Below are 26,815 nucleotides of genomic sequence, written 5' to 3'. Positions count from 1 at the left end.
AATTTGGCGAGCGACCACGAGAAAGAGAAATGCGATCAATACGTTTGTTTAATTTTTCTATTTGTTTAAATAATTTATCCTCAAGAGACTGATCGACTGTGCGAGAAACGGCACAAGTCCCTGGGGTTGGATTTACTTCTAAAATTCTGTCGGCAATTTCTGCAGCTTTATCTACAGTTAAATTGGAAACCGCTGCCAAAATAGACTGAACAGTCGAAGGCAAACGTTGAAGGAGTAATTCTAACATTAAGTTATCAGGAACATTTAAAGATTCTGCTCGACGTTTCATATTTCTAAGCAAATCAGAAGGTTTTCGAGAACCTAATTCTTCTCCAGATAATAATTGGCGAATTTCTTGCTGAGAAGATTCTCCTGAACGATTTATTAACTCAGTTTTAAGCTTTGCATATGGATCAATAGGGTCTGGTTTCATAAGTAAATCCCGTACTAGTGATGCGATATCTGGAGGAAGATGAGAAACTACATAATTATATTTAGTAATGAATTCTGTGATAGGTTTGGGGGTGGCAAGAGCAAAGGTACTTTCACACATAATAAACCATAAAGTTGGGTCTGATCGGTTATAAACCGGAATTTGGACGGCATGAACATCAGACATTGTGCAAGGTTTTTAAGCCAAAATAAAAGCAAAAATTTTACTAAAGAAAATGAAATTAAATGATAAGTAGAAAACAGAATTATAAAATGATCTATAATTACTACTCATCTGTGATCCGGAGGATGAAAACCGATGTAATCCATTACTTCTGGTTTGGAGATCTTGAGTGATGGCTTGTAGTCAAAACCGAAAGTGCTTGAGAACTGTTCATACGATTTAACACAGTCCAGGTTACCATTATGGAAATTTCCTGTTATGTTTTTACCACCAATCCTCGAATTCCATATCACAGATTAGGTTCTTACTGCATTAATATAATATTAACAATACATAGTGCACAATAAAAATTAAGCTTTATTTAGGAACTTCGCGCACACTCCCCGACAGCCTGCCTGTTTCGCTCTGCTCGCTACTCGTAAGAAACTTCTCCTCTAGGGTTGCCACACTTATCGGAGGGCGCAAGGCGCGCTCCTTATCGCCATCACCACAGCAGCGTGAAATTGATAAACAGATTTTGGAATGGTTAGAGAAACAAAGGATATACCTTTATCCATTTTTTGCAGCAATTCCACTTTTTGTTTGATGGACATTGAAACATGCTTTCGCTTTGTAGATTTGTTGGCTGCTCCAGAATCGGAAATTCTTTTTGACATAATTGAAAATTCAAGCTTACTTTTATAAAATTGCTCTAACAGTCTGCAAAAAATAATAAGCCGGATCCAATTAGAAGATTAAAGAACTACACAATCTGAAACATTAACTGAAATAGATAATTAGATAATTTCAGCTTAGATTATACCGTCCGTTATACATTAAACGCACATGCGTAAACATATTATGCGCATGCATAAACGCATTATACATTTATGCATGCGCAGAAAGTTTGTAGCTTTGAAGTCCGGATTATGGACGTCCGGATTAAAGACTTTTGACTGTACCGCATATGTAAAAACAAACAATGTGTAATAGAAACTATACAGTGTATCACATTTTGAAACAATGGACAAAGTCAACAAGTGATGTTTAATGAAGCAGGAATTAGAAACGAAAAAAGGGACAATGTTATAAGAGCCGGCCTATTTTTAGGGGTGCAAAGTCTTTATCAAGGATACAAGCAGGAATTGGTCAAGAATTTTCAATGTTGCAGATAAAAAATATTAAAAAAAAAAAAAAAAAATATCGTGGTGTTACTTTACAATATAGGATAAGCAAAATTAATTCCTTCCCTTTTTAAAACTAAAATCTTGTATTTGGGAGTTAACTTGCTCAGATTTGAATGTAACTGGAAATGGAATTTTAAGTAATAATGGTAGATTTCAATTCTGAATTTTTGCTTATAAATAAATGCAACTGTAACCTCTAGGTAAATCTTGTTGTGAAAAAAGCTATAATTTTAAGAAGTTTATATGTGTATAAAGAATTGTAAATTATCACTAAACAGAAATGCAATGTGTCTTATAACAGGGTTGAGCTTTTTACGTGTAAAAGTAGCAAGGTGGCGCTACAGTCGGGGAAAACGTTCTCTAGCTGATAACTTAGCGTATGGAGATGTTGCTCATTCTCTTTCTACTAATGAAGAGCCAGTGGAAGATGAAGATTATGACATTCCAGATGAAACAGAAGATATCATTGAACAATTATTGGTAGGCTTGAGAGATAAAGACACTATTATAAGGTATTTCCTTTTTCTTAGCACCCACATTCCGTTGTGATATATATATATATATATATTAATATTATTTTTAATTGAATATATATATATATACTTTTCCCCTTGAATATATAAGAAGTATTCTACTTTCCTCTCTGTGTACAGGTGGTCAGCTGCAAAAGGCATTGGAAGAGTAACTGGTCGACTTCCGAAAGAATTAGCGGATGATGTAGTCACATCAGTCCTTGAACTTTTCAGTTTAAGAGAAAGTGATTCAGCTTGGCATGGTGGTTGTTTGGCATTAGCAGAATTAGGTAATTTTTCTAAATTTTATGTTAATTTAATTAGTACTGTTCTTCATTTATAACTGGTTTCCTATTATTATTTTGCTTTCTCAATGAAAAGAGCATTCTACAAAATGATAACAATTCATGCAAGTAGATTGCTTTCAGGGTATTAAAAATTTATGAAAAACTTAAAAATTCTTGTCCATTTGTTCCCTGAAACTTGAATATATTAGTTTTCCAAATCTGAAATTATTTAAAACTGCATACTTATTTCATCTGTAAGTAATGACTTTTATTTATTTATTTATTTTTATTCTTGGATGTGACAGAAAATGCATTTCATCACTATTTTTGTAATTAAATAATGGATGTTTATTTAATTATATTTTCTCAAACATTTTGTAAAGATTAACATTGACAAGTTTTCTTGAAGAAGTGTAAATTAATATCAGAAACATATTAAAGAAATTCAGTTTAAATAAAAGAATGCCCTGTATTAAATATTATAATTCATTGTTTCTTTTCCATGCACCTTTCTGGATATCCAGTTTATTAGTCACTGGGAGCCAAGAGTAGTTTTGAATGATAATGATATATTTATAAATAAAGTTTGATAGCTTTCAGTTATCTCAACTCATATTTTCTTGATGACAAGACATCCTTATTGCCATGCTTGTTTGTTTCACTAGAAATACCATGAGCAATTCATTATTCTTGTAATAATCTTCCAAATTTTATTCCCTCTGTCTGTTTTGTCAGTTTCTTTCTTAACCACAAGAATGCAGATAGTTTTACAAAGATAATTATGTTACTCAGCTGTTATTTCTAATGGCATAATGAGTTCTCTTTTGCTATATATGATTAATATTTTAAAAGACAAACTAGAAATGAACAAAAGATATTCTACTGTTCTCAGGCTAGTTTTTAAACATGAAGATTAGATTTTCTTTTGGAAGCCCCCTTTCTGAACTGCTGTATGTTTTTCTTACTGAAACTTGATTTTGTTATGTGTCTTGAATTCTTGAATTCATCTACAGCAGTTTTATATATATATATAATTTTAATTACTTCTGGTTGTTACTATTAAATTCTTACTTGAAAAACTGCAGAAAAAATTGCAAATGAAAATGATATGCTAAAAAATTACAAACAAAAACGAATAAAGCCACTGAAAATAGCATAGAAAAGAGAAGTAAATGCAAATAGCAGTGAGAGGATGTTACTCTTTCCTCTAAGAGAATATAGCTAGAAATAACTGTGTAACAAAATATCTGAAATATTGATGTCTAAAATGTAAAGTGTATATTATGTTTATTGTATTTAGATTATACTTTTTTTTTTTTTTTAAATATAGGAAGAAGAGGGCTTATTCTTCCTCAGCACTTGGATAAAGTTGTAGGAGTTGTACTGAAAGCCTTAGTTTATGATGAACAGCGTGGTAACTTTTCAGTTGGCTCTCACATAAGAGATGCTGCATGTTATGTTTGTTGGTCTTTTGCTAGAGCTTATGATCCAAAAGTGCTGCAGCCATATGTAAATAGCATTGCTGGAGCTCTTTTAGTCACTACTGTATTTGATAGGTATCTTTCTGATATATATTATATTTCAAAGAATTTTTTTCTCTGAAAATATTATCAACATTACAGCTTATCTCTTCTAGTATAAACTCTAAGGACATTTTTTTAATAAATTTCATAATCTTTACCATGTGTTTATTTAAATTGGCATTTATTTCTAAATGTACCTCTTTACAGATTATCTTACTTAAATATTCATTTCTAAATGTATCTGTTTTTAAATTATTTTAATTAATTAAATTTAAACATTTAAAGAAGAATGTAATTTCTTTCACTATATTATATTTTCATGTCAAAATAGTAATATTCTTCCGGTACTGTATATTTTCAGGTATAAAATTGTAGTTTCTAAAAAAAAATTAAACAAAATTCTTTAAAAAAAATATTAATTCTTACTGCTCACATATACAAGTATATATGTGTAAGTTACTATTTAATTAATTGGTTTGAAAAGAGATTAAGGTTGTAAAATAGGTTCTGTCTATTAGTCTATCATAATTCTACTTAACCCAATTAATCAATTTGTGACACTCATAATTCTACCTAACCCAATCAATCAATTTGTCACAGTAATTGCTTATTGGCGTAAACTATAAAATAGTTGAAGGAAAACATTTGGGATTCATTTTGAAAATTATTTTGATTATTAAAAATGTATTTATTTGCATATGCTACCATTTGCCATGTATGAAAATGTTGTTTTTACGTTTACATGTATGAAAATGTTGTTTTTACGTTACATTGCCATGTATGAAAATGTTGTTTTTACGTTTAACGTAAATGATTACGTTTTCAGGAAGAAATATACTATCACACAATATTAATACTCTTATCACTCTAACTCTAGATGGAGGTAATGGTGCTATGACTTGTTGCATTGGTCGGGAGTTATAACGCTGACACAGTACACAGTTTCTTATAACACTTTTCACATTTTGTCTGGATCTAATTATCCAGTATTTTTTATGGAGGAACATGAGAGTACTAGCTATACCTGTATGAAGAACTCGTTCATGTGCATTACATACCAAGAAGATCTGTAAAATGAGTTTTTGAAGGAATAATTTTAAGATGCTGTTCATGAAAATTTGTTGATTTTTGTAGTCTTCCTCCTACTAATACAACTTCTTCCTCACTTAGAAAAGGATTCAGTTCATAAATTTTTGAGTTTTTACATTCTTTAAACTATTTCATCAGAAAAATGTTCATATTGAACTTCTTTTATCAAATATAATTCTGCAGCAAAGAGTTCTCCTGCAATCAAGAGTCCTGTTTTCTTGTCAATTTTATTTTTCAGATTGTGAATAAATCTAAATATCCATGCAGTCACTGTAATAACTCTAATTTTACTATAATTTTTAAGATTCAACAGAGGATTAGATTTTTCTGCAATAGACGGTAGTATTGTGGTGTCATTTATACACTTTTTCCGCTCTAATTCAGCATCAGAGAACTCCGTTGTCTCAATAAATTTACTAGGCCAAGCACTCGTTGATTCAAATAACCAGTCTTGTCCAGAGTGCCATAATTTTGAAGACAACAAATATTCAGCTGAACATCCTTGAGATAAAATGTCCGCTGGATTGGACTTCTCATTACGATATCTCCAGTTATTTGGGCAAGTTAATGATTGTATTTAAGATACTCAATTTTTTACAAAAATTGTCCATCGTTCAGGAGCACTATGAATCCACTGAACCACTATCATACTGTCAGTCCACAGATAGATATTTTCTTCATGAACTGAAAACAGCTCTTTTGAATTTTTAGCAAGTCTTGCCGATGTTAATGCTCCTAACAACTCTAGCGTTGGAAGTATGAGTTCTTGTTTTATTTGTACAATTCTAGATTTTGCCATAATGAATGCTACCTGCCCTTCTTCAACCGATCTAAAATATGCAACTGCACCGTATGCTTTAATAGATGCATCACAAAATAAATGCAGTTCAGTATCTGTATTTTGCTTCAATTTGCCAGAGAAATATTCTCGAGAAATTTCAAAGTTCTTTAATTTTTCGATTTCACCACTTCACTTTGACCACAACTGCTTACATTCAGTTGGAACTTCGTCGTCAAATTCTAAACTCAACTGCAAAAGGTCTTGCATTATCAATCTTGCATGTAATACAAATAGCGCTAGGAAACCTACTGGATCGAAAATAATTGCAGTCACCTTTAATATATTTCTTTTTGGGGTGTTTGTACAGCTATTTAATGTTTCATACAAGTTGTCTATGTTCAAGGAAATTACCTCTTTACTCGTACACCAGTTAAGCCCTAATATTTTTAAGGAGCTATTTAGTTCATTTCCTGACTTAATTATTCCACAATCATCCCAAAGTTTATTGAGTTCCTCTGAATTTGTACTAAACTGACGCAAATTCATTTTGGCATCTTAAAGTACGTAATAGGCTCCAGTACTTAACTTAAAAGCCTGTTCCACAGAATCTGCCCCATAGAAAACATCATCTACGTAAATCGAACAATTCAACATCTCAAAAATATCTGGATTTTCTAACTCTATTTTCTTTATATGTTTTTTATATATATATGCCATATATATGCCAAAAATGAAAGGGCTATATGACACACCGAAAGGAATGCGAGTCATTCTATAATTTTTAAATTGTTATTATTATTAAAGTATAAAAACCGTAAAACATCTCTATCAATTTCATAAATTCTAATCTGGAGAAAGGCCTTTTCACTGCTGAGAATGCATGTTTGTATTGTCTGAACCACAATATGAAGTCCCAAACAGAAGGATTCAAATTTGGGCAAGCCATCACACAATTGTTCAGAGATACCCCATTGTTACACTTCAAAGATGCGTCAAACATGATACGGACTTTAGTTTTTGATACATTTTTTCTTACCACAGGAGAATGTGGCATGTAATACATTTTACTACTGTCACAACTTTCAATTTTGCACTCTTTAATTATTTCATTTTTTAGTTGTTAGTTTATTATGCTATCATAATTTTCCCTAAGCCATTCATCATTTTTTAGTTTATTAACCAAAGATATTAGATGTCACTTGGCATTTTCTACATTATTACCCAAGTTTTCATGATGTAATTTCCATAACAAACAAGCTACATATCTACCATTAGTAAAATGCAGTTCTTTTTCAAATTTCTCAATGACTGATTTATCATCAGGATTCTCCTTCTCCTCTAAACCCAAGTGTCCAAAACCTCCACAAACAGTCATTAACTGAATTATTATCTTCCTTCAAGCTGTGAGAAGCACCAGTTGTAAACATACAGCTGCACTTTGCACCCTACAAAGATCCAACCAAGGACCAATCAGATATAAAAAGAAACTGCAAATAATGTGTTGCGTACTCTTTTCTTTTCTTCTGTTTGCACTTCCTAACATGAATCAGGTCCTAACAATATTTTTATTTCAGATGCTTCACCACTGTTGGCTAATTTTAAATTTTCTGATTTTAATATTTCTGAAATGTTTTTCGAGGGAATTTTTATGATCACTCCAGAAATAGTGTCTGTAACTAGAGCTTCAACAGTGATTGAGTCATTAGGGCAATGCATACTTTTCAGGGTAATTTGAATGACATTATATTCCATTAGTCTACCCTGGATGTACCCAAAAGAATAAATATATAACCTTTCTTTCCTTAAAGTCCTTAATTTTAGTTCTTTAGCTAAATCAGATCTAATAAATGACCTCTGTGATCCACCATCAATTAAGATTTTTACTATTTGGCTTCTAGTATTATCTGTATCTGAATCCTAAACAGTGCAAGTTTCTAAATATACACCTTTATCAGCAATTTCAGAAACAAACGTAGAGTTAAACGACAGGGATGCAACTACATTCTGCTTAGAATCTGATACTGTAACTACTTTCTGTTTAACATCTGAACTGGCTTCAGGAACAGTATTTTTACAAAATAACTTATTATGATTTGAACCATTACACAACTCACAAGGCTGAAGTTTCACTTTACATCTGGACGATACATGACTTTTCTTAAAACATCTGTAATAACGTCCATGGTTCTTTAATATTGCTCTTTTTTGCTCATTTTTCTCACATTTTCCTACATCATGTGTATTTTGATTACAATAGAAACAGTATGGCTTAGTCACTGTAGCTAACACCGAAGCAGTAGGAATGCTTACCCCTTATTCTGTAATTATTTTTATTCTGCTTAACACCATAATTTGTCCCTTTTCTTTGAGTTTATTATTAAATTAGAAGCTTCCTGACTCTCAACTTCCAGTCTAATGAATTCGAGAAGTTCTGTTAGGCTATATTTCTGTTTAGAGTTTCTTTTTCTATTAAACTCCAGATTCATATCATCTGGTAAAAGCTTCAAAATAACAGGTCCTAAAAGACTTCCATAAACTTCCGACGCAATACCCAATGAATTTAAACTTCTTATATTGATTTCACAGGAATTGTAAAGTGTTCTTAGTGCTTTCACATTGGACGAACTTCTAATTGGTTCAAGATTCAAGAGTTTGTTCATGTGCGACGATATAACTAAATCTGTTCGTTCAAATCTTTCTTTAATTAAACTTATAGAAGCATCATAATTCTCATTGGATAGTGCAAACCCAGGTACTGCTCTTAAAGCAGGTCCTGAGTAAGGATTTAAGATAGGTAAACTTCCCGACCTTTGTTAACTCATTATTATTACCAATAGCATTTTCAGATAAATGCTATTGGTAATAATAATGTTCTATAAAATTCTAAAAATAAATTAGGATCACAATAATATTTAGGAATTGAAATTTTAGGTAACCGAATGTTAAGTTTTGTTTTCAACCTTTACGGCAGCAGTATGTTTACCAGGCAATTCACTGTTCACTATCGGAGAATTTAATTAAGTTTGTTTTTAGCCCTAAAAATACATAAACTCATTTTTTCATCATACTTAATACAGTATTACGTTCTTTTTCAATTTTTAACTCATTCCCTTTAAAACAATCCAATATTTTTTAATTTCTTTCAATGCAGACTGTTTAGAAGTAAGTAAAAACACATTTTCTTCTACCATATTCTTATCCCAAATGTCTTTTTAATTTCAGGTTCTAAAACATTTATTATTTTAGAAATACCGTAATTTCCGGAAGAAAGGCCGCATCAGCGTAAACGCCGCAATAGATTAAACTGCGCGTTACATCGACGTGGGCCGTATAGATGCAAAAACTCAACCTAAGTCCTGATATATGGCATACCATCTCCCTTCGGAATAGTTTTTCGTTTAAAAATGATCATTGGCTTTAGCTTGTCACCGTTTGCGGCACAAGCTAACACGCATGTAAATGACGTTCTTTCACGCCCCGTCATAAACATAGATACAGTTTTTGCACCAGTTTCATCAACAGTTCTGTTTGCAGGAGAGTCGAAAGCTAACGGCGTTTCATCCATATTTATTATATGCGACCGAAGAAGTTTTTTTTTTGTCAATAATAGCTGTCACATATTTTAGAAAAGATGACTTTTTATACTGCCAGTCCATTGGTAATTGTTGCCCGACTGTTGTTCTAGTATGCACAGAAATATTTTTTCTTTTTATAAATCTGCTACACCTCCTTTCAAATCATTTATGTTCATTCGTTTTGCTATAAATTTTGCTTGTAAGTGAATTTTTACAGTCGAAATTGCCATTCCCTTTCCTCGTTGCTCCTTTATCCAGTTTGCAAGGTCGTCCTCTAGATTTGGCCACCTTACAATACCACTTCTTTTGGCTCGTTTCTGTTGTGGCATATTTTTAAGAAGTTCTTTTTCAGTTCTCCAACGTCGAATACATCTGTCGTCCACTTCAAACTCTCGAGCTGCTGCTCAATTTCCAATTTGTTCAGCATGTGAAATTACATCAAGCTTAAAACCAGCAGTATAGCTTCTGTGCTGTTTAAGGACATTTTCAAAAATCTTCCGCTCCCTTTTTGCTTAAAAACTATCCAACAAGTACTTGTACCCAAACTGATGGGATCTGTATCTGGCAGAATGCCAAGAAAAATCCATTCATGCTGAAGGGGAAATACGTCAGAGTTCGTTATTGTGAGGCAGGTGGAGTCGTGTCCGCCTTTGAAAAAAATTGCAGAAAAGGCAGGGGTGGGGAGAGAATGGATCCTGGAAGATTCATCGAATGGCAGAGGAGAGAGACTATTCGGACTGATGAGAATGTTGATTTGAAAGGGGGAAGAATGTTATTGTTCTGAGATCTCGTTTAGGGTGAAGAAGGCATGTAGGTCCGTTCAAGGGAAAGAATGAAACAAATTAACGTTCGCAAAAAGCAACTGAGTGGTCTTTTGTGTGGGAACAGCACCAGTCTATGCACAATGACAAGGCCATCCAAACTATGTATAATGACCATCATAGGAAATATTTTATTTTTAGTGCACCTAAACGCCGCATGGGTAGAAACGCCGCACCCACTGAAAATTTAAGTTTTAAACACGTAAACGTCGCGGCGTTTCTTCCGGAAATTACGGTAACTTGTTCGAAAGTTTTCCTAGCAGCTTTTAATTTAACAATATCGTCTGCCATAATAACAAAAATTCAATTCTTCTCTTACCTGGTCCAAGGGTTCAAATGGTTTAATTCTAATTTAGTAACTCACTATCCAAGGGAAAACCCATTCATAAACATTCTGAATGTTTATCCTGCCACGTTCAATGCAAAGGAATAATTTTTCAACAACACGAAAAAACACTGCATTCTTAAATCAAAAAACTGTTGGGCGCCATAATTGTAAAATAATATATAATATATAATATAAATATTAGAACCGAAAAGATTTCATGTTATCTTGGCACTCAAGAAACATTATTTAATTCAAATCACCAAGGTAAATGAACATTTGAGTCAGGTTTCAAACCTGAGGTTTTCAAGTTTATTCAAGTCTGACACACATTCAACTGGCACTGCCTGATCCAAGAACAAGAAGTATACATCATGAAAGATTTACGCCTTCTTTGGCAATTAAAATATATTTCCACATAAAATTTCTTACATGTAAGTTTAATTATTTGGAGAAGTTTAAGCAGTCTTGATGAATTTTTGAAAATGTTAAACAGGTGCATGTTTAGCACACTTTGATGTATATTTTAGTAATACAAGTTTTAAAGTCACCCAAGTCAGGTTCAAACATGAGAAAAATCTGTCAATTGCCAATGTTGGAATATCATTCGTTTGTAAATGCTGATAGGTTAATGATAGAAAATCATTATTATTATACCTCTCGAAATGCTTCATGATATTTGGTGAACAGAAATGCTTTCAGTATAAGTAAAGCAATCAAATGTGTGTGATATTAGTAATATATTACTATATGATATAAGCTGAATCTGTTTTTAATTCTGTCCAAGTAAGACAGGAATATTTGAAATGGATATAATTTATAATGTAATATAAAATAATCAGCAATCTAAAAGAAATACATTTTCTTATCTTTTTTTAATTGTCATAACTGAAAATATGAATAATTAATTGTGTGTAATTAATTAGTTGTAGCAAATTAATATATTTCTTCAAAATAAAATAAAATTTATTGCTTGATTAGAGATACTAAAAGCAATTTTTCATATTGTAGTGTAGTATTTCATTTTAAAATACATTACAAATTTGACATAAATCGCATTGCAGTTTTATTTTTATTTGCAATTTTATAATTACAGAGAAATTACATGTCGAAGAGCAGCTTCCGCTGCATTTCAAGAAAATGTAGGCAGGCAAGGAACATTTCCTCATGGCATTGAAATTCTTACTGAAACAGATTATTATGCTGTTGGTTCTCGTCAGAATTCTTTTTTAAATTTAAGGTGACTAAGTTTGTTATTATAATTATTGATATTTGTATGATTTGTATTTTTAATTTTGCATCTAATATGTGTGATGTTTATAATTTTTTAATCAAAAGATCATATATTGAATCACCCCAATCAGTTCAGTATTTGTTTCAGAGAAGTTAATTATAATATGAGTTTTATACTTACCTTAAACAATTATTTCTTAACAGTGAGAAATATTTTTTTAATTTCAATAATTGTTTAACTGAAATGAAACGTAACAAACATACTGGTTCTGGATAATTAGCTACTGATAAAACTAAGAAATAATGTTCATTATGTGTATAATAATGATAATAATAAAGACCAGTAAAGAACTGTTTATTAAGTAAGGTCCCTTGCTTTGAAAGGAAAGAAAATTTTAAAAATATATATATTTTTTTATTTATTTATTTGAATTTATTACATACAGTTCTCTATTTTTCTGCATAATTTCCGTATCGGTTTTATTTTTCATAACTAATAACAAGTTTTGGAATATTTTCCTCACAAAGCTCTTGCTGCTACCTGTTATGATAGCTAGTTATTCATGATTGTTTTCCCTTTTCAATCGGTGGTTTTTATTTCTCCATGTCATTTGCACAAAGTTTTTGTGAATTGAGTCTGAACTGCCTACACCAGATTGTTAGTGATTTCCTAAACTGTCTAAGTTTGTTTCATAATTTGCATTATACAAATTTAAGTGAAGTGGGATTCTCCTGTCATTATTTTTTAAGTAAGATATTAGATAACTTAATTTAAAAACTGATCAAATATGAGAGAGGAAATGTATATCTTTCATTTTTTTCTTCAATTATTTGCAATTAGAAAAAATGGATAATTTTGTATGGATAATTATGTAAGGATAATTATGTACAATGATTTTTAAAATATTGTGAAATGTTTCTCTAACATTATTTTCTCCTTTTTTATTTATAATTTCAAGATGATTGTACTTTTTTACTTTGAATTTTGTTTAGTTATGTTGCAGTGAAGTTTATATTACTGTTTTTACTATGATTGAGATTTTTTTTTTTTTTCATTTACAGTGTCTATATTGCTCAGTTTCCTGAATATACACTTACCCTAATACAGCATTTATTAGATTACAAAGTTAATCATTGGGATCCATCTGTTAGAGAGCTCACTGCTAAGGCTCTTCACAATCTGACTAATAGAGATCCTGAATTCATGTCGAAAGCAGCTGTTCCTAGGTTTCTTATCCAGGCCATAGGCATTGATCTTAATGCTCGACATGGAGCAATATTAGCTATTGGTGAAATTATCCATGCTTTGTCTGTTGAAAAAAGTGGCACACAAACAATTGCTGATATATTAGGTTTGTTTTTGTTTTCTAATTTGTTATATATGAATTTAATTACATTCTCTTTATAGATTTTATCATAAATAAACTACATAACCTTTAAAAAATATTTTACTAATTTATATGTGAACGAAAACTGAATAAGCCAAAGGAAAATATCAAATTTCTTTGATTCTGAATCACACTCTTTTTCCTTTGTGCAATATTAGAAAGTCTTTTTCAGATTTAAAAAAAAAAAAAAAAAAAAAACTTTCAATACAGGGAAGTCACTTTTTTCTTTAAAAAGGAAGTACATGCTACTGTTATTTATATGGGTAATAATTTATTTCATGAAATTTTCTTCCTTTTTCAGTAAAGCCACTGAAACAATTTATAAGAACATGATATAAATGCTGGAAGAAATTCTTTATTAATATATAAAAGCAAAAAATTGTGGATGTGTTTTTTATTGATTCATTGAAGTGCCATTTTATGGGTAGACTAAAAACATTTGGTAATTTTAGCATTTTGATGCCCAAGTTATTTATGTTTAATCATACTGCAATTCTAATGGCTTCTTTATGACAACAAAAGAAGACGCTTATGACGTTAAGGTCAGACTCCCAGATTCTTTATTTCGATTTTTGGTAACAAGGGGTAAATCATCCGTTACTGATACCTTAGTGGGCAGATTTATTGTCCTGCTTCTTTAAAAACCACTCTTGTCTCAAGTTTGTCTCAGTTTTCAAGAATTAAACATTCTTGTGCAAATTTTTTGTTTGATACTTGCAGTATATCTATTTCACTTTGAAATGTTAATGTTTGTCAAATCTTGACATTTTTCTATACTATATTGTTTTCATTTGATTGCTGTTCATGATTTTATTTATGGTTGTTTAGTGATCATTAGATTTAGCATTTAACATGTATTCATTTGATGGCCTTCGATCTGCCCATCTCTTCCCTATTTGCATTTTGTTTTCAACTTTAATTTCATCAAATTTCTTTCTATATGATGTGAAGCAGTCAGATGATGCACTTAATAAAAGGTAAAATTGAAATCCAGAATTGCTTTAAAATGCTTATTTTTAAAATGTTGATTGTAGTTTAAAAAAAAATTAATATTATGTGAATGCATAACATTTAAAAAAAATCTCTTTTACTTAGGCTAAAAATATAAAGCAATGTACCTCGTATATTAAATTCAAGCAGAAGAATTTAAAATTATTCAAATCATATGTGTATATGCTCTGAAAATTATATTACGCTTTGACTATAATTTGAGTAATCTGAATTGCATCATTATCATGTGCTTATTTACTGTGCTTTTGTAGAGAAACATGTATGTGTTTTTATGTTAATATATTTGACTAAAAATATGAATCATTATTTGACTATGATTTGTATAAATAGGTTCAGAGTGTCTTAAAAAAATCAGGCAACTTGCATTTATCTTGGATGAAAGGGGTTTATTCCGTGGCCTTGGGGGTATTCTTATGAGAAATGCAATGTGTCTTCTCATTGAAAAGTCATCTGTGGCTGCTTTGCCATATCACAATGATGAAGAACTAATTAGTGAGTTATAATGCACTTTATAATCTCTCTAAATATTGCTGTTGACTTTTTAATTAATTCTATGTTATTGATTTTTTTAAATTTGTGTATCTGTTAACTGAAATGTACATTACAGTACAAAATCCCAAATCAGACTCATCGGGACTTCGGCGATTCCGGATTTGGGATTATTCCGGATATTAGATCATTAGTTTAAATCTAGTAAAATGGCACATAGAAATTATAAAATTAAAAATATGAAATTGTGATTTATAAAATAATGAAGTATTTATGATCTAAAGGGTATCAAAATTTAGAAAAAAAAGCTTAATATTTATTTGTTTACCTTATTAAACATTTCTTCAATGTAAGATGTTTAAGTTGCTTCCATTTTTTGTGGTAATACTTTCTCTTTAATTCTGTAGACAGACTTAATCTGTTGTTTAATTACGTTGTTGAAGTCCCGTAACTGCTGTTTCGAGAATTCTAACTAACTTGTCAATCGAAATTTTCTCGTTTTCAGTAACTTCTCTGTCACTTTCTTCACTATCGGTAGCGGTATTTTCTGGATCTAGAACCATACTACAGATTTTGCCGCTCATTAGTTGATTGATGATTGAGAAGCACTAGCATCACAATGAAAAACTTCTTTTATATCATCTTTATTTATTGCCGCTTCTCCCCATTTCTTTACAAAATCCGTTAATTGGATTTGTTTTGCGATATCCAAAATCCTTTAAAATTAGCAGCTATCATCATCAAATTTAGCTATCTTCACTATACATATTTGGCTATGCATCATGTGCTTGGCAACTAACAGCAAGTTGTTCCATTAAATTTTATCTTGCTTCTATCGCACGCCGAGACAATTAAGCCTGAATTGTATTAGTTTAGTTATTTATTATACTCATGTCTATTTCTTGCACATGCTTAAGGCTTATCAGAGTTCTGAATAAATAAATTCCCACATATACTTAAGCTGAATTGAGCGCCGGCACTAGATATCTTATCGCCTGATGCATTCTACGACTCTGTGCGGCCATACAAGCCCTGGCACTGGTTCTGGGTTTATGTGAATAACAAATCAGTTATTCTTAATTCAAGTAACCCTAAATGTAATCGCTTTGGATCTATGAGTATCATAAACAAAATCTATTTTTAGCATATGGAGAAAATTTTTTGGTAAATTTTTTCTCGTCAACATTTTTTAGCACATTTAACTTAAATCTGTAATCATCGCCAAGCGTAATGTCAACATAAAAGGTTACCATACTCCTTTATTATTCAATTTCTAGCATAAACAAATTGTTTAGGCATTGCTACATGAGTCATTACTCAAGTTGTCATGTTTTGATAAACATGCGGTGATGAAAGTATAATAAATAATGATTCGCTAGGTTGGCGTCAGATCAACGATGTATCTATGTGGAATGTTTTGGTTTGAGAGGCATGCCAAGCAGATACGCAGCAACGGAGCCAAATTATTGATCATACAAATTTATGCTAAAAGGGTTGTTTCTTCAATAACAAGGTATTTAGTTTTGAAGTGAAATTAAGAATCGGAACTCTACAGATGTTTCATCTGGAGGGGGAAATCAAATGTGCATGCATAAAGCCTACAAAAGAAATGTTGTTGGTGGTTATGAGGTTCAGATTCGAGATAATTCTGGATAATGGACGTCTGGATTTCGGACATTGTACTGTATTAACCCCTTCCTTCTCGTTCCCGTCAAAATGACGGGTTGAGGTTTCGCCCTCTATTTCTTGTGCCCGTGATTTTTCCGGGCTGGAGAATTCAAAAGCAACATGCTAAAAGGATTAAAACCTATTCATTTCTTTTGCCCGGAAAAACAATTATTTCTCAGTTTACATACCAGGTGGCAGTACCAGAATAATATTTTATGCAATTTGTGATAGTTAGTTTATTTAGTTTATTTTAAACTATGTCAGCACTAATCAAATGTGCATTTATGCTATGTGTTTTGTAATTTTATCGTTAGCTCAGTCACTTAGTTATTATCATCGTGAATGCACATGGTTTCTGTTCTGTGATAAAATATACTTATATTTTTATTCTGTACATTATGGAGTCAGATAACGAATTGGATTCTGATTTTAATATAAATGGATCTGAAAGTCATTCTGAAGTAACTGATTTTTATGAAAGTTCAGTTAGTGAATCCGAGAACAGTGCCTGTAATTTGTTTATCTGTAATTTTGCCTGGATGAGCATGGACTAAAATTGTATTACTTCAGCAGATCATGCACCCCCACGTTTTAAATTTTGGGGAACACCAAAGGTAAATATAAATTTTGATCCAAGCTCTGGTGTCTTACAATATTTTAAGTATTTTGTGAATGACAATTTATTGGATCTCATCGTTTCTGAAACAAATAGATATGCCAAACAATGCAAAAATTCTCAAGGATTCCACCTATCTAAAAATAGAAAACCTTGGATACCTGTCACAAAGGAAGAAATTCTTAAATTTCTCAGTATAGGTTTTACAAGCTATTGTATTATAAAAAAAAAAAAAAAATGCGAAACTGTATTGGAGCAAAAAAACATTCAATTTCGACACCTTTTTTCAGAAGCATAATGCCTTGTAATAGATTTTACGAATTACACAAGTTTCTGCATTTTGTAGATAATGAAGCTTTTTATTGTAACACACATCCGAATCCCCAGCTGCATAAAATCTGGCCAGTATTACAACACCTGAATGAATTGCTTCAAAGAGCCATAACTCCTTAACATATTGTAATTGATGAAACCCTCATGCTTTTCAAAGGTCGTTTAGGATGTGACAATATATGCCGAAAAAGAGATCACGTTTTGTAAAATCATATTTGTTATGTGAATCAAGTTCAGGGTATATATGGTCACAAATTATATATACTGGAAAAGGCACAGTTTTTGATGCAAAATATAAAGGTCTGCCCCCAATCAATTCAAGTTGTGATGTCACTTATCAAGCCTGTGCTAAAATAAGGATATTTTCTGATAACAGACAATTTTTATGCCTCACCAGAATTCGCAGATATGCTTTTAAAATTTCAAACACACACTTATGGAACTGTAAAACTAAACTGAAAAGAAATGCCTCAAGAATTAGTAAAAAAGATAATCGCAAAAGATGAAAATATTGCTTTTCGTTGAGATAAAGTTGTTGCCATGAAGTGGAAAGATAAGAAAGATGTTACCATGCTATCTACAGTTCACACAAATGACATGGTAGATGTACAGTGCCATAACAAAGTTGTCAAAAAACCTATATTTGTCACAGATTACAATAAAAATACAGGAGCGGTAGATATTGTAGACCAGTATTTTGGAGATTACTCTATTGCTCGAAAAAAAGGAAAGAAATATTATAAGAAAATATTTTTTCATTTGTTAAACCAAAGTATTTAGAACTCGTATCTTATTTACAAAAAACAGGGCAGGAAAAAAATCCCATTTGATGTTTCGTTTATCTGTAATAGATGAATTTATTGAAATGTATCAATCATCAGACACCATTTCAAAAAGAGGCCGGACAAACTTGGAGAATAATCCAAATCGTTTGATTGAAAGGCATTGTATTAGACAGATACCCCAACTGATAAGAAAGGGCAACCATCAAAAGAATGCAATGTTTGTTGTTCCAGAAGAGATGCAAACAATAAGAGATGTAGGAAAGAAGCTCGGTACTACTGTCCAGATTGTGACATTGGCCTTTGCATCTCATCCTTTGAGATTTATCACGCAAGAAAAAATTACTAAGCTTTGTTTATATTATGCGTAAGTTTTATAAAATTCTCTTTTAATTTTTAAAACACATATTTCTGAATGAAATTTTCCTGCCTTACTGGAAAACCAACATTCAGTCAAAATACACCTGAATGTTGGCTTTTCCTAAAAATTTATATCTTAAAAATTTCAAGCTAAAAAAAATCTAAAAATTGAAAATGAATGCATATATTGTATATACATTTATTTCTATGCAATTTTCTTCAATTAAAAAAATAGGCACTTTTATGACCATTTTCTTGAAAATTATCTGATCGTTAAGGGGTTAAGGATCGTAAGTGAACATTTCGTTGATGCATAAAAGCAAGATTGTATATGTAATTGTTTTTAGATGATTTTGTTTTGCTGCCTAAAAACTGCAACTATATTTTTTAAAGTATAAATTATCGTCTGCTACTTGACAGTTTTGTTTTCATGCATAATGTTGGTTTTAAAGAAACATGGGTCTATGTTTGTGTTCTTCCCAAAGAAAATTATTCGTATCTAGTTATTAAAAAACAACATGGTAAAAGTCATGGTTTTTTTATATCTAAAGCTACGATAACATTGTCAACAACAAAGGGAAAAAAAGCATTAAAGTTTAGCTTCACATGGAAAAATTGTTCCAAATATGTATCCAAAGAAAAACTGGATTGTTGCAAAAGTAAGATGTTTATTGTTAAAAGAAAATCCACCAACTCAAAGGTCAGTTGCAAAATCATTAAAATGCTCTGTGTCAACTGTAAATAAAGTGATTAATGCTGATTTGAATCTTAAAAAGGTAAAAAAACCTAATGTGCATCGTCTTTCTCTACAACATATCACCAAACACAGAAAGCACTGCAGAATTCTGTATGAGAAATATTTATCTAGACAAAAATGGAAAAATGTTATCCCAGTAGATGATCTTGGGTACCTAAATGACTGCAATAAAAAGAGATGCATTTATTATCATCAAAGAGGGGGAAAAGATCTTAAAAAATGGTTTAAGGGGAATCTAAAGAAAGTTTTCCAGTGGGATTTATGATTGTTACTAGTTTTTCATATAATGGTAAATTAAAAATAAAGGGATAGAGAAACATGTTAAGATCAACTCTACATATTATCAAAAACATATTTTATATCCAGTGTTCAAGTATAATGTACCTGTTCTTTACGAACAGTGGAACTACGTCCAGACAAAGCAAGCAGTGATACGTCAAAATCTACTGTTTCCTGGTGTGTGTGTGGGGGGTGGGAATTAAAACAAAAAAAGTGATTCCTATTAAATCTTCTTATCTATCACCAATGTATTTTTGTGCTTGTGGACATTTTAAAAAGTGGATTGTCCAAACGTCAACCTGCAACCACCTTAGACTTTGAAAAGCTGTTCTAGAGCAATTGGATAAAATACCTTATACTATAAAAGGCTTTATTGTGTTGGAAATTATGATATATAAAGATAGTAGAGAATAAGGGTTATCAAATAGAACATTTAAAACATAAAACATTTTGGTAAAACATTTCTGTAATTACAATGAAAATTGTCTAAAAAATGTGCAAACAGCCTCTGTAAAATTTAGTTTTTTACATGTTTCTTAAGTACTACAGAAAGTTTAAAATAACCGAAAGAATCTTGAATCTTGGTAAACTTTTTATAGCATATTTATTACATATTTATTTAAATAACTGTCAAATGGAAATAAAAAAACATAATTATATCTTGAAACAAACTAAAAAGTGTTTATAAGCAAAGCAAAAGATATGTTGAAATGTGAAACCATAAAATTTTAGTAATGCATTTATCTGGTCATTATTACATGATAGGGTAATGAACACAGCTAATGATGTAACATTTAAGTTATATTGAAGGCCTGTTTATTTGTAATGGTTAAAAATCTAATTAACATAACTGCCAACTATGAGATAATTCATAGCGTGCATTCTTGTCCCGGGCATCAAACATGAAATAACTTGTAATCACTATAGGTGGTTAAGTCGAACTAGTTTTATAAACTGGAAACTTGCTGTGGTGGTCAACATGTTAACTTTGCATGTGAAAAGTGATGAGCCAAATCCAGAATGATAATGCTGTGTGTAAAGAAAAATTTTTTGTATCTTCATATAATAACATTTTTGGCATATTATTTGAATTCTAGTCAATTAAATAAAACAGGTTAAAGTTTGCCATGTAGTTTTTAACTAGTCTAAAATAATAGTAATGTTAATAATTAATGACTTAAAATGAGAAGCATTTTTGAAACTGTGTTTAGTTGCAATTGTGTTATCTTTTTTTAGTGATTACAATGCTTTTTCTTGGGGGGGGGGTACGATTCTGCACTACTCTAAATGCTTACTCCTAGAGCTTGTCCTATCATTTTAGCTAAAGCTAAAACTTTCTCTGTTATGCCTTCTGAGTCAGGAGTCCCCCTCCCAACCCTATACCCACTAGAACTATTACACCGGTGTGCCCACTAGCAGCCGAGTAGTAAAGGTCACTGAACACTGGATAGTTCAGTCCAAGGTTCAAATCCTATAACTGTGCTGGCTGCATGGGCATTTTCATGGTTTTCCTCATTTGTAACATGTATACCTTTACCTCCCCTTAGGCAGAAACCACATAAACCCAAAAAAAAAAAAAAAAAAAACTATTACACTAGCAGATGGTTTTTATATGTGCCCACTGCTGTATGAACATAATTAAAAAATTATTTAAATTTTTTATAAAATATGTAATTTTTTATAGTTAGTAATTAATGAGAGAAATATAATGATATTTATTTTTTAAAATTATGTCTTTATAATTATTATACATTTATCATTTAAATGGGCTTTCCACACTCAGTTGACCACCTAAACTGGGTCTGTGTTTGAAGGTATAATGGGAGCCAGTTTGTCATTTTGTCTTGGCTATTTGTTAAAGTGTTTTTTACAAATGTCAAATATACATACACTAAAAATATGGTACTATTCTGTTTTGAGGACCGTAAAAAAATTGTAGCAAAAATGTATGCGCAAAAGCGCCAAATCTAGCAAATGCGCCCATTTAACAGCGCTCCAAATCTAGCGTACGGGCTGATTTCAGATTGCGTAACTTTATATAATTCTATATTTCTTAAGACGCCAATGAAATATTAGTTTCATTTTTAAATCCTTTTTTGATATCCTATGGATTTCAATTTGGGAATTGCCCATGACGAAAAGTCTGCAATAGAATTTTGGGTAAAGTGCAGAATCACCCACTGCTTGATGCGTTTTTAAAAATTGCACATACTCGATACCCATGTACACATCGACCTATTTTCACTTAAAAAAAATCCTAGAATTGCACAGAAAGGGCACTGCGCACACCCTTTACTTTATCTATGTACACATCGACCTATTTTCACTTAAAAAGTAAAAGAAAATTGACAAAAATCCAGTTGTTTTTATTCTTGTAAAAAGCAGCAAACAAATAAGTGGGCGATTCTGCACTTTACCGATAATTTTTTCAAAGAAAAAGCATCATTCGTAGAATCATCATAGAAAATTATGTTTGAACAACCGAGATGAAATTATACTTTAGCGATAACTCGGTAGCGAAATAGCAATGCAGGTATCCATTCCGTTATGTTTAACAATTTTTATATAAATTATAATAATGATCTGTAATAGTTATTTATTCTTATGCTTCCATTCAGTCATGTTTAGCCTTTTTTATATAAATTAGAATAATAAAGAAATATTAAATGCTATTAACCTTTCATCTAAATTAAAACATCGATCTTAGATTGTTATTTATATTTCCTTTCTTGCATTAGGGTTGCCGCAATTATTTTTGGCAGCACTGGCATCAACAATAGTTTGGCGATTTTTTACGGCCCTCCAAACCGAATAGTACCAAAAATATTTTTTAATGTCTTCCTGTACTACTTTATTATATGATTCTGTTCGTTTATAGCTTCATAAACAAAGCATGATTATTTGTTCTGCATTGTAGTGCCATCTACAAAGGGGAATGCCCATTTAATGCATGTTCTATTTGCCATGCTTTATTACTAGTTGTATGCTCTTATATTTACTGAATGAATCTGTAACTTTATTATTGATGTCTTCATTATTTTTGTATACTTTGTTATTTTAATCCCAACATGAGCGACTTGATGACACAAAACCCATAATTTTAGTACTGGCTGGAAAGAATCTTATTATTTTATCAGTTTTAAAAACAAACGTGTTGTGATATGTGGCAGTAGATCTGCGGTTCTCAAAAAACAATGTTGAATATCATTTGCAGACAATTTATGCCACTTTTAATATGACCTTATCACTTATATCTGTAAGAACTAAGAAGAAAAATAAACTAAAATCTAACCTGTTTGCCCAACAGTCAGTTTTTACAAAGTCTGTGGTAAAATGTAACAATACCATTACTGCTTCTTTCAAATTTTCTCGGGTGATTTCAAAGTAAAAACAGCCTTTCCAGGATGGTGAATTGTTGAAACAGGCATTTTTAACTGGTTTCATTTGCTTATTTTAGGGATTTTATTATCAACATGAGTTTATCTGTGAGCAGTACAAGGCTTGCAGTTGTCAGATAGCCACTTCAAAACAAGAATACATGCCTACTGTGTTAAAGTGTGACTTGGAAATATGTTACTGGTTCATACTACAATTTTCCTGGAGATATATCAGACAGTGTATAGTTAGCTATTATGGTGAAAATTATATTTAATATTCTGTAAAAGAAGATCTACCAAAAATATCAACCTTAAAAGGAAAGAAGTGAGGATATCTGCAGCAATATTTATAGCATATGCAAAGTCAATAGATGTGCCTTTGCACAAGCTGTTGTTAGTAACCACTGTGAGACACTAGCAATGCTTAGTAATATTAATGGATTTATTGCCCTCTTTAAGAAAGATAAATTATTTCCAAACTTTATGTCGTATCACAGTATCATCCTTCAGGAAGCTTTGTTTGTTAGAATGCCCTTCGGATATTTCATGAAAATAATTTAAAAAATAATAAACTTTATTTGAGCAGCACTTTGCAACATGCCTTTTCAGTAACCTAGTAGAAAACCTTGAAGATCCTGATTTCATTTTGCATAAGTAAGCTGACTCAGCAAAGGCAAAGTTCTTGCAAAATTCATAAATTTAATTGTAAAAATAAAAAATTATCTGAAGACCAAAGATAAAAATGTCACTGGACTAACAAATGTCCTCTGGTTTGTGGATTTAGGTTTTGTCACAGACATAATTAAGAAATTGAATTATTTAAACTTGGAGCTGCAGGGAAAAGATAGCTTTAAAGATAGGGTCTGTTTCCTTGTTTGAAGCCAAACTGGTTTTGTGAATATTATATCAGCAGATGAAATCATGTGTGCATTTCCCAAATATGAATGAAAATGATACATAAAGCTGAAATTTACTTGTCCTCATTTGTTATAAACCTTCAATTACTTAAAACTAGTTTGAAAATTTTTAAGTTTTTTTTTTTTTTTTTTATTTATTTAAAAGTTTGTTAATATTATTCAGTCAATAATTGCCTTCAATCCTTTTACTTTCTAGGTAAATGTAACTAAAAGACCTGCATACATTGCACAGATTATTCAAACAAGAATGAAAGAGCTAGAGCTAGAAATTTAGGCTAATCAAAATAACATAATCCTAAAATCCAATGTACCAGATGAGAACTTCTAGAATATAGTTTATAGAAACAAATTACCATTTGAGAAAAGAACATCATACGAGACAAAAGCGTTTTTTGGTTCCACATACTTGTGTGAATCATTGTCCTGTCACCTCATCATATATCATCATAAACAAAATATAAGCCGAAGAATTTATGAATTTTTGTCTGTATTATTTTTTAATTATTTATTTTACTTAAGAATACTAGCAATAGTTTATATTTTTGAAATGATTATTAACTATGTCAACCTATAAGTTTTTATTGAAAAATAAATGTAGCCACCACCCTATTGGTTTTCTAGAATGTGCTCTAATTTGCAAAACATTTGGGGATTGCTGTTTTAAGTAAAATACCATAAACTCAAATGAAGGTTCAAAATAAACCTATTTGTTAACTTATAAGGTATTTCTCCCGCCTTCCTAGCATGCCTTCATGGTGTAGTGGTTCTGCACGCTGGGCCAGTATTCCAGAAGTCCGTGGTTCGATTCCCAGCGAAGGCGTTGCTCATTTTTCATCTCTCCGACTTTTTCAATTAACCTAATGTCTCTACAAACTTATCAGCTTGACAGTTATACAAGTTAACAAAAATGCAAAAGTGTCTACTTGCATGACATGAAAACATAGAACAAAACTACTAAAACTAGTCAAATTAAAAATAAATACTAAGTAATATGTGCTTAAATAAGCTTTGACTCATCCTAAATATTTCACGTAGCTAGTGAATGTAAAGTCATAAATTACTTCAGTAGCTGGAAGGTGCAATAGTGATAACTTTCAAACTTTAGTAGCTGGAGATGTAACAGTGATAACTGCAAAGGCTTTCTCTCAAACTCATGAATTCTGCCTTATATACATTGGTTAAATTGCATCCTACTGGAAGTGAGCAAAAGTAAAAATAATAGTGTTGGCTAACAATAAAATAACTAAGTAGTTAACATAAAATCCTCAAGGTATTTAAATTCTATCCACTTGAAAGAGCTTTTCTGCATATTCCAAATTACGTTTGTATGAATTTATTTAATTGTTAGTTAAATATATTTTAATCCTTCTTTTATTACTATTAAAGTGAACAGAATTTGTAGTGAATGGAAATCAGCAAAAATAATTACAAGGAATGATTTTATTTTAGGCAAATGGCAGTCAACTTTAGACAGTTGTCTTCAACATGTAGATGTATCTGTGCGTTCAGCAGCTGTATCTGCATTACCTGATTTTTGTTGTCAATATTATCCGCCTGAGAGTCCCAAGTGTTCAAATCTTCTGAAAAGTTATTTAGAACAACTAAATGCTAATCATATGGAAACAAGATGTGGATATGCTTTAGCAGTAGGTAAATAAATACTTTAATATATTACCTCCAAATCAGTGTAAAATAGTATATTTTAGAATTTATGTAAATTTGCTGCAGAATGTATTTTGAGTTAAGAAAAATGTATTGCAGAACATTTTTCTGTTTTTTAATTTTATTTTATTTAAATCTACTGATAATTTGAGATAAAAAATATTTCTCATTTATATTTTGCAGCATACCTGTAACATAGTACACTGTTATTTTTTTTCCTGTACTTTTCAACAGGTTCAGAAATATGTTAATAAATTTGCATTTATTTATTAAATGTATTATTCCCTTGGGGTTTACACACTGACTTAGTAGCCTAGGGGAACAACAACATAAACCTGGCAGTTCCAGAACTTAACGCTTATATGTTTGAACCGAGGAGGCTTGGCATAAGAACTAGAACCAGGAGCACTGGTAGCTTGGCTGGTCCAAGTATTCTGGGTTATGTCCTCCAATGATGGGCTGCCCATGTGGTACTCACTGGGGCATTATTGACGACCAGTCAGACTTCCAGGTTCATAAAGGTGTCCATAGTTTGCCTTTCCCTGGACTGCTGTCTGAGCCCTGTGGTTTGACAAGTGCCTGGTTGCCCATTTCAGCCCCAGGTGATTAAGAGAGAGTTCTTTAGAAAGTCTACACCATGGGATTGAGGCCCCTGTGGTGTAACAAGTAAGTTGTATAAATCTTTCTTTGAGGGATTTCTGTGGACAATGTGTAGCCCTCCCACCTAATGCAGAGCTTGATCATGGGTTGTCACCCTAGTTGCATTAAGTAGTAAGAAGGGGTAACAAAACTTGATTGATTATTACATGTATTATATTAAGGACATTTAAAAATCAGATGGTGATATATGTATGTTTTTCATTTATGAAATTTTATATCTTAAAAAGTGTTAATTATAAAAACTTTTTCTTCTATAATATGAATCCTATATTTGTTAAATTGAAGTTATTGATAGAATCTATAATTGGTATAAAAATACTAATAATATGCTTCAGAAGGAAATTTTATTCCATCATAAGTCATAAATTTCACATATCTAAGAAATAATTACTTTGCAGCATTCTACTAGTCTAAAGGGATGATTTGCAGTATTTCTAAAAAGATATTTTTGTTTGTCCTAACATATATAAATTATTAGTTGAGTATGCATGTTCAACTAATGATCTAGCATCGTACATGCTGTTTGATTAACTTAATTAAGCATTACTGCATTTCTTTATTTTTTCTACATGCATATATCATTATATC

The 26,815-nt window shown here is 31.2% G+C and overlaps 1 protein-coding gene across 1 annotated transcript in view; it reads left to right on the top strand.

The window, feature by feature from the left end:
• Positions 1 to 26,815, top strand: part of Tbcd (tubulin folding cofactor D) — a 119,457-nt gene that overhangs the window by 42,478 nt on the left and 50,164 nt on the right. Inside the window, exons 5-11 of the mRNA XM_085818493.1 lie at positions 2,084 to 2,294; positions 2,436 to 2,584; positions 3,912 to 4,137; positions 11,792 to 11,935; positions 12,991 to 13,280; positions 14,658 to 14,819; positions 25,355 to 25,555. Coding sequence (XP_085674619.1) covers positions 2,084 to 2,294; positions 2,436 to 2,584; positions 3,912 to 4,137; positions 11,792 to 11,935; positions 12,991 to 13,280; positions 14,658 to 14,819; positions 25,355 to 25,555 — 1,383 coding nt within the window. The remainder of the gene's footprint in view (positions 1 to 2,083; positions 2,295 to 2,435; positions 2,585 to 3,911; positions 4,138 to 11,791; positions 11,936 to 12,990; positions 13,281 to 14,657; positions 14,820 to 25,354; positions 25,556 to 26,815) is intronic.

The sequence above is a fragment of the Stegodyphus dumicola genome, chromosome 6 (genome assembly GCF_044657685.1).
Source record: "Stegodyphus dumicola isolate Sdum_Otavi_A_Nest chromosome 6, ASM4465768v1".
NCBI lineage: Eukaryota > Metazoa > Arthropoda > Arachnida > Araneae > Eresidae > Stegodyphus > Stegodyphus dumicola.
This window is presented reverse-complemented; position numbering and strand designations above follow the sequence as displayed.